The sequence below is a fragment of the Orbicella franksi genome, chromosome 15, assembly GCF_964199315.1.
Source record: "Orbicella franksi chromosome 15, jaOrbFran1.1, whole genome shotgun sequence".
Classification (NCBI taxonomy): Eukaryota; Metazoa; Cnidaria; class Anthozoa; order Scleractinia; family Merulinidae; genus Orbicella; species Orbicella franksi.
Window position 1 is genome coordinate 17,347,683 of NC_138159.1, and position 13,343 is coordinate 17,361,025.

At 38.6% G+C, this 13,343-nt stretch overlaps 2 protein-coding genes across 2 annotated transcripts; one reads left to right on the forward strand and one right to left on the reverse strand.

Moving 5' to 3' along the window:
• Nucleotides 1-1,765: 1,765 nt before the first annotated feature.
• On the forward strand, nucleotides 1,766-4,652 carry LOC145469132 (dynein axonemal assembly factor 19-like). The gene is made up of 2 exons (XM_081452811.1): nucleotides 1,766-2,273; nucleotides 3,009-4,652. Exons 1-2 carry the CDS (start codon nucleotides 2,078-2,080, stop codon nucleotides 3,527-3,529), a joined length of 717 nt encoding a protein of 238 aa, XP_081308937.1. The 5' UTR covers nucleotides 1,766-2,077; the 3' UTR covers nucleotides 3,530-4,652.
• A 228-nt stretch (nucleotides 4,653-4,880) lies between these two features.
• LOC145469118 (uncharacterized) lies at nucleotides 4,881-12,203 on the reverse strand. The gene is made up of 3 exons (XM_081452796.1): nucleotides 11,544-12,203; nucleotides 8,011-8,730; nucleotides 4,881-6,967 (listed from the first exon to the last, which is right to left on the reverse strand). The coding sequence occupies exons 1-3, from the start codon at nucleotides 12,034-12,036 to the stop codon at nucleotides 6,711-6,713; spliced, it is 1,470 nt and encodes a 489-aa protein (XP_081308922.1). The 5' UTR covers nucleotides 12,037-12,203; the 3' UTR covers nucleotides 4,881-6,710.
• Between the last annotated feature and the right edge of the window lie 1,140 nt (nucleotides 12,204-13,343).

Below are 13,343 nucleotides of genomic sequence, written 5' to 3' on the forward strand. Positions count from 1 at the left end.
GCGCGATTTCCAAACACTGTCAATCCGCCTACCATGATACCTTAAGTGGCTGTGGAATTAAAGCGGAGTATAGTACATGATCATAATTATATGCACGCTTTTTCAGTCTTCCCATAATTCTACGAAGTTGTACAGTTTATGGTTCATACTTTCGTTTGGACAACGTTTTTCCAATCAGGTGTATAATCTTAATATCAATGAACTAAGAGAGATCGCGTTGACGACAAAAGTAGTTGCTATGACAATGGTTAACCAGTAATTTTGTAACTACCTTTGGACATTGCCATGGTAACTAATCTAGACATCAGGCGATGGCATTTTAGGATCCTAAGCAAATTCTTCTTTCTTGCCTCCGCCAAGATATCTTCAGCTGTTACCTCGACGAATGCTCTCGCGCAAGGACCGCCAGCGATCACCAACGTTGTATGGAGAGACGACCGAGATTACTGAACCATATCTGCTTCTTTTCCTTGTCCCGCGCTTGCTCAATTCCAGGGGGCGGAAGGAGGTTCGGAGCAAAATGCCTGACTTGGACGGCAATACCATTTACTCAATGAGATGTTCCTACGCTAGAAAGATTATCATCCAGTCTATCAATATTATCTCATGCAAGCGTTACCTGAAGATTTTCAGGCCAAGGAACCTCATTAGCAGGCGTCAAGGCCATTTTGTGTGGGTAAAGTGCACTGAGTGTTTTTTCCTCAATTTGCGAAAACGCAATCCCATGCCCACATCGGCTTAGCATCTGTATAAGTTCAACATCGTTGGCAAAGTTTTTACTGCGTACGGTAGTAGCAGTTGCTTGGGGGATTTCTGTCCTTCCCCAGTTACCCCGCATAAAATGTTTTGCGCATGCCCGAAAGAGTTGCCGACAAGGTGCAGGACGCGATCCTGGGGGTACTCCCAGGTGGGGGTGTGCGGCCCGCTTCCCAAAACCCTTACCCTATTTGTGACAAAAACCTCCGATTCTACCTACCCTTTTTATGACCTGACCAAAAATTTGATATCCTGTTTTTGACCGTTGCAGCTGGCGCAGTTGCCCTAAATATAATTTTCTAGAAAGGGCTTTTGTTGATGGTGTTATCGATAATGATTAAAAAGTAGCTTCTTCTAAAAAACATATCCAGTTCAAGACAAGAGTGCAAAAACCATACCCTATTTATGACCAAAATGACCACAATCGATACCCTATTTATGACCCTTTGGGGCCGCACATACATATATATCCCATATAAGGGAGTAGCCCCCCCCCCCCCGCCACAGGGGACTCGATGAGGATATTCTGTTGGGATTTCTGAGTTGCCAGCTAGGAGAGTGTATAGAAAAGTGTCCAGTTCTGCCAGGAGATTGACTGCGCTCTCACATAAATCAGAAGATTTCGGTGGCCATGGCACTTCACTATTATTTGAAAGAACTGCATCATAGATGGGCAGTCCTGCAACTTGCTGTATTTCCTTGATTTTAGATGGAGTTAGCCCTGTTGTCGAATTGCTGAGATAACGTTACCATCCCTTTGGCCAGTTGAACCTTTGAAAGAAGTTTTTGAATGTTTGTAAGTATTCTATTCAGCGAGGATAAAAAAATGCTCGAAAGCGGTTGTGCGTTTCTCTATGTTATTTCGAGTTTGAGCTGCACGGTTTCATTTATGTTTTCTTTTTCAAATCAATTAATTAAGTTAAGCATTTAACCAAAAATGCTTAGGAAAGCTGTTTACCGTAAAATGTAGCTAGTAATTTATTAATATTATGAATAAAGACCGCGTATTTAAAATAATTGTTCAGTTTAACGTGAGCTTCGTTTCCATGTCACAGCAATATTTTTGACAAAAAAAGAAGTCCACAAAAAATTGAAAGCTACTCTTTCACGATCGCTATCAAGTAAATTTGAAGAGAACCCGCCCTGGGCCCTAACCGGAGTGGAGAGGTTTCTATCTCCACCCGACAGTAGGACTGGAAACGAACAAACTCTTCTTTGGAACCCAGTCTCCGCGCTGATATTGGTTAGTTACTGTGTGTGCCGAACGAAAACAAGCACTTTGTCGTCAGCCACAGTCAAGTTCTCCCTTACGTTTAGAATTATGAATGACGATGAAGGAATTGACTTTCGTAAACTTGAAAAGGAGCTTGCTTTAGCTGTTGAAGCGGACGCTAAGTATGTTCGGGAGAACGACGCGAAATTTCGCGCTGTGGAACAGCGAGTAGCAAGCTATGAGGAATTTCGGGATATTGTCAGCGCGGCTCACTTGAAACCTCTGGAACGAAAAGATATCACCGGTGAGTGAAAAAAACGAACGAGAAAACTAAGTATAGAACACTGTCAAGCTATCGATCTCGCTATAAAGAACATTTGGTGGAAAAGAAGCTTTCTACTGACAACATTTATATACACCAGACTCTGTTAGCTGATTGGTTCTTGGAAAATGATTGGCCTTAATGGCAGGGTCAGGTGGCTTTCGTGATTTGGTCAAAATTCTGGAAATTTTGGTTTGAAACGGAATGAAATGAACTCGATTGTTCATATTTTTTCTGAAAGAGTCAGTTGGGATGACATTTGAATCATGGCAACTGAAGTGTTTTTCCAAAACTCAGCAAACCAACTGAAGGAGATGAGATTTGCCATTATCATTTATGATTCTGTTTTTGGTTACTTTTTTAAACTTTAGGCTAAAAATGAGATAAACGAAGAGAACAAATGGTACAGAAATTTCCATTGGTCCTTAGAAATTATTTAGCCATGAAAGGACTACTTCAAACAATAGGTTCTTTTCCAAATTTTACTTAAAATTGCTGGAAACATTAAATTCTGTCATCATGATGTTATCTGAACACAACTTTGTGGAGTAGTCCACTTGTAAGTAGCTAAAGCTTAAACTTCTTGAGGAAATGAAACTTGTGCAGCAGTGGTCCCGTTTTCCCACTGGGCCATCCAGAATCACAATTTCATTTTTATGTACTCTTTTGCAAAGTTTGACAAATTTTGATCAATTTATATTATTATTTTCTTAACAGGTGAAAAGTCTTGCAAACAACCTTGGAATCCTCATGCCCATAGTAAATCACAGACAACGTCAACAAACTCTAATTTACCACTGCTCTCTGTCTCAAAAATGCCTCAGACTACCCATGAGTTTACCAAGGTTTGGAAACGTCAGTGTAAAACAGAATTAGAAAAATATCAACTTTTGCTTGGAATTGGTGGCCAGGGACTAAGAACTATTTTCAAAGCAGAGATAAGCATGGGACATTTGGGAGAATTTCTTGTTATTCTTCACAACTGCTTGGATGAAAAAGACACAAACAAAGTTTTTGACATTCTCCAGCAACTCTCAAGAACAAATAGGTTTGACCTTTCTCTAAAGTTTCTTGGCAAGGAAGAGAAAGTTGTGGCATCAAAGCTTTTCAAACAACTGGAGGCTAATATCTGTGGATCAGAATCAGAAGACAGAGAAAGTGAAGGAGAAAGAAAAGTTAATGTGGAGTTAATTCAGGAACTGGGGAGAACTTATGGTGTGACAGGTCGACCAGACTAGCTGATTTCCTAGTCTTGTTGGGACAATGATATACTGTTTGTACACTATAGTTGAAGCATCTAGTTACTCTTTCTGGGAGGTGTGGTTGGCCTCATGGTTGGTGTGCTCACCTCTGGATTGAGTGGTCCAGGTTCAAACCCTGCCCAGGGACAGTGCCTGTCTCCACCTATGTGTACAGGTATAAATGGGTACCAGGGAATTTTATGCTGGAAGATAACCCTGGGATGGACTATCACTATCACCCCATCCAGGAGGGAGTAGAAATACCCCTAGTAACTTAATGCTGCAGAAACTGGAGATAAGTGCCATTGGCTCTTATGCAGACTTAACGCAGTAGTATGCTGTACCCTACCTTTATTCTTTCTCCAGTCTTAAATCACCTTTTAATTCAAGATCTTCATCAACAAACATTAGGTAATGCTACAGCAGTACAATACATTTATCAAATAGTGCATAGTTTTATTGTTCATTAATACCTCAATCAGAATATTTGAGTGGTTGCCCAAGGCTTGAACGCACAGTGCAACATTGCAGGCAATTTGCTTCCAAGGGCTAGTCTAAATCGTTCACGATGGAAATTGTTCGCCTTACTATTGCTGTCTTAACCAGTGGACAATAATCCACAAAATATTGCACAAAATGCTGCACCATGTGTCAGGGCCGAGGGAAAGATCAGTTTGTCATTCCCAAATGTGGTTGTGGTCTCTTATGAGTGTGTGCAAACGTATAACAGATTTGGAGTGTAATTCAAATGGGGATTTCACAGTGGTTGTCATAGGTTGAGCTGGTCACTTACAAGAGTGATTGCAAGGAGAGTTTCAACTGTATATCTTATAAACCAAGTGAAGATGCCATATTGGAAAGATAATAGCCCCAAATTTTGACAGTACATATCGAGGGGAATAAGAGCTGCAGAAAAGACCAAGGACTGATGTTGTCCCACTCACTAGTATGGTCCCAAACAAGCCTGGTTAATAAGAGATTTATTACCACATCTTGAAATGCAATAAAGAGTTCACCTATTAGAGTAGGTTGGAAAAATCTCAGAAGCCACACATCTCTTTAGAACCTGTAATTTCATTTGCCCCTTGTTTCACGCCGCTGTTGTTGTAAGAGTCAGGTTCATTGTTTCTGTTGCTTGTTCGATTGTTTTATCAGCCAATCCTGTTAAATCTTCTGAAACATGTGTTTCACTTCAGCCATTGGACGTGCAAAGCTAAAGTACTCTGAATGGCTGACATTCGTTGAAGGTCTTCTCTGACTGTCACTAGAGTTATCCCATCATCTAAAGAGGTCTCTTTCATGATGTCTTACGATGTCATTATAGAAAACAAATTCAAATACATGTAAATTACTACAGCACCTTTTAATTCACAGTTCTCCCATACCAAAATGCACAATGAATATGTAACTAAAGTTGTCTAATGTTATGACTAGTCTAACAAGTGAGAATTATTATTAACACTGTTACATGTAATTCTCATTTGTTATTACAATACATAAATGGAAACCTCTTTCTTTAGGACATTAATAACTAACAAATAACACTGAATTCTACCAAGAAAGTAAATCACAGAAATCACAATTTACAGTGACGTATGACTATATTTACATCTTAACCTGATTTTTTAAAAACCCAGCGGTTAGAATTTCTAAGTTATTTGCACATACCATTTGATAAGTCACGAGATTGAAGTGCTGGATCAGATTATTTTGCCAAGAAAGTATTCATTTTACTTAAAGCAAAATTTCCAACATGGATAATTTATTTTACATTCAAAGAATGGACATTTGCAACAACAATATTTTGTGCATTCATCTTTTATTTCCTTGCTTATGCTCCAACTTTGTCACATGCCAAAAAAAAAACACATTACTTTCTTCACTCAGAAAAGGTCACTGAAATGTTCAGTCTGAACAGAACTAGTCTTGTGTTATTTGACATGTTCATTTCAGCATCAAAGACAATGACTAGAACTGAGGACTTTGAATTTTTAACAAGAATCAGTTTTTATACAATAAAAGGAATTGACAACCACTTGTGAAAAAATAGTTTGTGGCAAGTCTGATACTGTGTTTTTATAGTGAATTTGAAAAGAGAAGGCTCTTGCTAACTTTTCATTTCTCTGAAACAGAATCCAAAAATGCTTAAATTATGAAGACGGTTCTCACAACAAAGCTCAGAGCATTAGCATTCCCTACTGAAGTTAAGTGCTGAACACTCCTCAAAATATTTCAACAGCCCTGTCAGTATTTCAGCAATAGTATTACTACATTGGCATAATAATTATTAAACATCCTAAATAACTTGGACTGCAAGAGTACTTTTCTAGGCATTGCTTACATCAATCTTGTGGGTAATTTGCTTTATCATTAATTTTTAAACTTGTTGCAAACTACTGCTTTAACTTAAGATTATGCACTCCAACCTTAAATAACTAATGTTATCCTCAGGTGGAACATTTTAAATGAATTATGTTAAATTAACTAACATGAGAAGGTAGGTAAATTAAGGGTGCTTAAATGAGGTGATAAGTCTAAATTTCTTCAACTTCTCAATCCGTCTTTCTTTGAAAAGTTGAAGAAAAAATTGATAGTAATATACTGTAGTTGAATCACTATGCATGCAATTTATATATGAAGTTGTGTAATCTCCCAAAAAGGAACCTTTATGAACAGGTTAAAAATAAAACCTTGCAAATTCCTGACACCATGGCCTGATAGTGATCAAACATTGTAAGTTTTAAAGGAGCTACCACACAGTTTGCACATCTTGAAAAGTTTGGCCTAAATTGTTCAAGTTCATTATCTGTAAACCACATCAATCTTCTCCATCCTTACTATGTGGCAAAAATACTGTTACTGAGCTCCTTCAAGGTCCCATTCATCTGACAGATGAACTATAAGTGGCAAAGTAGTCAACTCAGCCATTAGCACTGATGGAAACCAACTAGTAAAAGTCTTGTTTAACTGAATGTATAACAAGCCATAACTAGTTGTTTCTTAAAAGCAATCAAATGCCAAATGTGTTTTATATGGTCAGATGATCATTAATGAAATACAGAGAGGTGTAATTGTGTGGACAAGTTAAATATTCTGATACCCAAGTTTAAACTCTGCTAGTTCACAGAGGACTAACTTATTCATAATTTAAAGCTTGTACAGTGAGTCACTATGGGTGTTACAAGTACATCCCATTGATGAGGTAATCAGCATCATCCGTAGCAAATGGCCGTCTCTTTAACTTGCTCTTCACAATTCGGAGCCGCAGCGCCACAACAAACAAAAGTAGAATAGCTAGTACAAGGAATATGGCAAGAGGAAGGACAGCCTTGTTCTCTATTATCTTCAGTCTGTGAGTTTCAATGACAACCACATCTGAAATGTTCTTGCTCTGTATTGGGACTTCCAGCATTGGAAGCTTGCTATTTGGTGCTTCTGAAAAAACAAAACAACAAAACAGACAATACAGAGAGTTACTTTACCCATTAGTTAAAGGAGGTCAGTCATGGTATTTTGAGTTATTTTGGCCACATACAAAATTATCTTTAAATGGTAGGAAACCTCAAAATAACAGTTCAATAAGATAGAAAAACACCAAAGAGATAATGATAAACCATAAAGGAACAAGGATGGCTAAGGATGGAGAAGATTACCATGGATTAAAAAAGTGAATTTGAAAAATTGAGACTAAACTTATCAATATGCGCAAACTGTGACTGAGCTCCTTTATATTTTAATAGGAGGTTTTGGGGCAATTTGATATGGGGGCTTGTTTAAAACATGAGATGACAAAATGGCACTACAGTAAGAGTCAATGACAGTGGGATATGGGTGTCTGTAAGGGTTAACATTTACTATTATTGAGAGCAAACTGTTGTCTGACAAGTCAGTGATATTTAGGCTAACCTGAGCACTGTATAGGCTAACTGGAACGCTACATGCATTTAGGCTTACTGCAGTGCCATTTTGTGTTTTAAACAGAATCCAAATTTTTCTTTTAGAATGCTTTTTTACATGTAATAGAGATACATATACTAAAACAAGAGAAACCCTTTTGGCCATATAGACACTTGAAGGAATGGAATAAAGCCCTAGATAAGTGACTTTTGGAACATGTTGGGGTAACCAGCATTGAAATAACTTCCAGCAATTTTCACAGTTCACTCTAGTTTTAGTTATTGTCTAAAAGGAACTTGTAATTACTACTAGTTCTTTATAGACAATATTAAAGACAAGAGTAAACTGTGAAAATTGCTGGAAGTTATTTCAACGCTAGTTACCTCAAAATTTTCTAAAAGTCACTTAGGGCTTCATTCCGCGCACCCCGTCACTTAACCTACTATGGTAATTTTGTTAGAAACTGTGCTTGTGTTCATACAATTCATCTCTGATACGAAAAATGGGAATGAAGAAGAGAGAGAACAAAAAAAATAGCATAGAGTTGGGGTAAAATTTGAAAAGACTATTTTGCAGCATACCATGAATCATTGGTTTCTGTGTCGCTGGTGTCTTTGTCGTTGGCTTCTCAGTTATCTTGGGCGGTTCTGTTCTAACTGGTTGTTTCATTGTTGTCATTTTTGTTGTGGTTCTACGTTGTGTACTTGGCTTATGCCATTTCTTTGTTGTTGGTTTTACAGTTGTTTCCTTGACCTCCATCGGAATCGTATAAGGAAAATCAGGGTTGTTGTCCACAAATTGTCTCCAGTGATGAAATGTGGTTGGTTTTTTGGTGGGCATCACTTTCACGGCATGCCCAACTGGTTCTTGATGGTGATTGTTTGATGGTGTAAGTTCCTCAAGCTTTCGTTCCAGATCAGCATCTGATTTATCTAGATCTTCTTGTCTGGGCTTTGGAACTGTCTGTTTATGCGTGACTTTTTGTACATGTACCGTAATTGGTTGTTTGGTCTTAACTTGCACATATTCTGTGGACATTTCAAGATGCTCCTTAAACATTTCTTGGTAGGATGGTTTTTCAGATTCTTTAGACTTTTCTGAAAATTTTTCTTCCTCCACAGTCTTTGAAGGTTCTCCAAACTCTTTAACTGCCTTTGAATGCTCGGCATTTTCTTCTTCGTGTCTAGATTTCCAAGAACTACTTAAATCTTTGTCTTCTTGATTATGTTCCTGTTCCTTAACATGTTGTCTGAAGGATGGTTTGTCAGGTTTAACTCCAATATCTTTTTCTTCATCATCGCCTGGTAGGTATGCAAATATAGCCAAGGGTTACAATCAGTTTAATTACTTTTCTGATGCAATTGTGGCTGTGAGGCCTTCAGTGGCCTACCTCACAAAAAAGCATTCAACCTCCTCACATCAATTCTTTGAACAGAACATGGCACTGTACAGTATCTTGTCTAATGATGTCACTCAATTATGCTTCAGGCTTTATTCTATACGGTATCTTAAAGTGCACCTAACCCCCCCCCCAAATTTTTTTCACTAAAACGAATCTACTTGTTATTTGAAATAGTTCTGCGAAAAAATTTTTGGATTCCGTTAAATCCTCGATTTTCTGTGCCCCGACGAAATCTCGAAAATAGCTCCAAAACACCACCATTTTGTTTCACGACCGAGTTTGAGGAGAATGGGTCCAGCGGCTCTTATGACGTCTACCCAGGAAGGTTGGATATCTCATGTCCTCTCATTTCCTTCAGGATGGTGCAATACACATTCGAAAAGTGCACAGAAACGCTTTCCAGAGGTGCTATCGGCTGTTGCAGCAATATTCCAGATTTAAAGAAAGATATACTGTACAATTTACTGACGATGATCGGCTAATGGTGCAATAAAGACATAAACGATGGTTGATTTTGTCGAACCGAAACAAGCGAACTGAATCTGTGAGAAACATTGAAGAACTCACTGGAATTTGTTCTGCAGACTTTCGAACACTATTTTCATAAATTTTCTGCTTAAAGCTAACCAGCAATTTGTAGAAATACTACCGACAACCTATATCTTCCAATCGCGCAGTATTTATAACATAACCAGCAAAGTTGTGTAATCCGATCATGATCAAGAAGCGTTATACTGATATGTAAATAGATCGCAACTGTACGCCGCTAACCAACACTTATTTCTCTTTTGATTTAGATGAAAGTCGAAGATTAATCCTTTAGAATTACATGATAACAAAACTGTTAGACTCACAGAGTTTTTCGAAGGTTTGGAAATCAGCAGTGCGACAAAGATTCTGTGCAATAGCGTCGAAAATATGACCGCGTAACATTATCTCCGGACCGCTTAGGGAACACATCCTATTCGCTTATCTGACGAATTTCACTGCAAACTTTGAAAACAATTTACATTGGTTATTTGGAGTTACGACTTAAAACATGTGACAATGTAAAATCGGTAATTGTATGAAATGTTTCCTTCCGCCTTGCTTCCCGCAGCTTCAAAAATAAAGGTCCAAACAATACGATTTTCAATCAATCGAAGCCAATGTTTTGGAGGTCATCAAGTCTCGAAAACTGCAACACATACGTCGCTCTCATAAACATGAAGCATTCAACTGAAAGTAAAACACAAACTGGATTTAACAGAACAATCACACCTTGACAAAATACATTCTCGCTAAGGACAAATGTAAACGGGCTATAAACACATGTGGGAATCTTATGTTTAGTTGACGAAATTACCATCCAAAGCAGTCCTTGAGTTTTCTTTCCTGCTTTTCGTTTGCCTGCTCCTCCACTTCGTATCTAGATTTCCATTCCTAATATACAAGCAGCTCGTCCGCAAAGAAGTCTTCCCCTTCGTCGCTTGAAATATTGTAAATTGCCCTCAAAGCTCTAAGCAGTGAGTTCACAGTTGTCGAACATGCTTGATCAGAGTTTATTTCAGAGTCTTCTGAATTGAAACTTAACTCTGACTCCAGTGACGAAAAAGAAATGATTCTGAGACAAAACTTGGACGTTTTAGTCCCAAAATACATCAGAACGATTAGTTTGGCATTCCATTTTCTCAAGCAAATACTGAGAGTTGACTGAGGCGCTATTGTGTTTGGTTCCTGGGTAGACGTCATCAGGTACCGCCGCCCCAGACTACCTAAAATGCGGTCGTGAAACACTTCAAGCGCGACTTTGAAAGGGCATAGAAAATCGAGGATTCAACCAAATTCAAAAATTTCTTCGCCCAAATGCTTCAAATAAAGTATAGATTCGTTTTAGCGAAAAAAAATTTGGGGGTTAGGTGCACGTTAAGGTCTGGAGGTTGGTGGGGGGGGGGGGGGGGGGGCATCGTAAAAAGGTTATTTATAGTTTAGTTTTAACTATTAATTTGAAAGAGTGGCCAGCATCCTCAATATGGAGGACTTGGCTGGTAAGCAAATTTGTACTTTATATATTATATTTTATTATTCATCAGGCCTAAATAAGTTTTGTGCCAAAGCTAAATTAAATTTAAAGTTGTCCTTATGAAATTCAACTATCTTATGCAAGGCAAAAATCAGAACTTAGGAATAATGATCTCTTAGCTAACCATACTATTCAATGTTAATATTTTGCTCCTCTGAAATTCAAAATTTGATTTAAAATGATCTCTCGCCATTGTAACTTAGGAGGATTTAAAAAATTACGAAGATTGTGTAAACAACAATTTTGGAAACTTTGTCTTATTTGAATATTCGTTGACTTACATCGCCTGAAGGGTGTGTAATATGATAGTATTTTGACGAAGGATAAATCAGAGTGTGGTATATCAATTTAATTGGAACGAGGAAGTTTCCCAAAGAAATCGTTAGAAAGGAAATATGTGTTCACTTGTCACTGGTCAGAATGTCCTTTTGGAACAAACGATCGCTAAATTGTATAAGACGTTCGGTTCAAAAAGAGATTTATAGCGTTACGATATACTTGCAATGCTTGTGATCACCTTCATTGTATAAACTCAGTGGAATAGATTTTTTTTTTACCAGTTTCTTCACGCTAACATACAATATGAGGATTTAAATATATATTTAAAAAGAGAAATAAGCCTTTTGCGTTTTAATTTATACGGTTCTTACCTTCGGTAACAGACGGTTTGTATTGCGACTCCTTAGCCGAATTCCATTTTGCTTTGCCAACTTTCACTGACGGAGTCTCGTACTGATTGGTGTCTAAATGCGTCAATTCTTCATCTGGTCTGTCATAAGCTATCGTGGCGTAGTGATCGTGTTCTCCAAAATGACATTTACTTGGTTTGCCGCAGTGAAACATGTAACAAATTTTCTCTATTTGCGGGAAGAAGCCAACCGTAGAATTCTTGTATTGCATTTGCGCCAGGTCGCAGTTTTTCCGCTCGCAACACAACTTGTAACATTCTTTAGCGTCTTTAACATATGAATGTTTCAGGAACTTTGCACCGTTACTCACAGATTCCCTTGCCTTGATAATCTGTCCTTTATTCACGTGAATACTGTACGGACATGTGTATTCCTCCTCCGCGGTGGAAACGCACCAGAAGAAAGCCACTAAAATGCTGAGTAAACAGATTCGATGGAAGCCTTTCGAACGCATCTCGTGCCAGCACTGAGAAGGTTTCCTAACGCAAACAACTCAATCTTGTTTTCTTCCACAACTGGGACTTTCAGTTCCAACTGTTTTTTTTTTCCTTCTAGACTACCATAACTTGGCAATAACACAACAATATGGACGCCCGTGATAGAAAATTCGGATTTTCTACGTCATTTGAGCACCTAGTGACAGCGCATGCGTCCTTGGAATGCCGGTGTCACAGTGATATGTGTATCCCCGTGATATGTGTATCCCCGCACACATATCACTAGTGATATGTGTATCCCCTGTGGGGATACACATATCACTAGTGATATGTGTATCCCCTGTGGGGATACACAAAACACTGATACGCGCCTGGGCATTCAACGAACAAAATGGCGACTCGATTGCGAGGTTCCGACGAGCGCTGTAAAGAGTAGAAGAAACCAGAAATGAATTCGCGCCCAACGGAGCAGATTAGGATTTCTTGAGTTTGGTTGAGTTCCAACCGACTCGATTGTATATCTGACTAAAACTTCGAACAGCGGATACGCTTATCACTAATTATTTCATGGCGCAGTGATCTCAGTGTGTATCCCCTAAACACAGCCGTTAGATTGGCTATCTACCTGATCGAAGAAAATGGCCAATTATTACCGAAACGTGCTGGCTGCTTACTCGCTACGACGTTTATACCCAGGTTGAGGTTTGCGGAGTTTGCAACTCGAATATCTAAATATCTAAACTGAAATCGCGTGCAGGGGATACACATATCACTAATTATTTCATGGCGCAGTGATATGTGTATCCCCAGAAACACAACTGTTATAATATAGCGCATCAACCTTGTCAAAACTGCAGGCAATATTAGCACCCGACGTTTTTACACGGCTTGGGTTCACTGAAGTTTGAAACTCGATAATTCCACTAAACACGCGTGCACGCGTGCACGGGATAATAAGGGATACACATATCACTGATTATTTCATGAACTAGTGATATGTGTATCCCCATGGACACAGCTGTTATATTGGCTTTCTACCCAAGAAGAAAAATGCCCATAACATTTGCATTGTCAAAACTGGCTTGCTAGAAATATTCACACCCGGCATTTATTCATAGCTTGGGATTTCTGGAGTTTCACTGACCTAGGTTGTACACCGTCGCCGACCGCATGCAGGGGATACACATATCACTAATTATTACATGGCGCAGTGATATGTGTATCCCCTGAAGACAGCCGTAATCTAGGCTAACTGCCGAAGAATAAACCTCGAATATTATGAAACGTGCTAGCAATATTCGCAGTATAGAAATGTTAATACAGC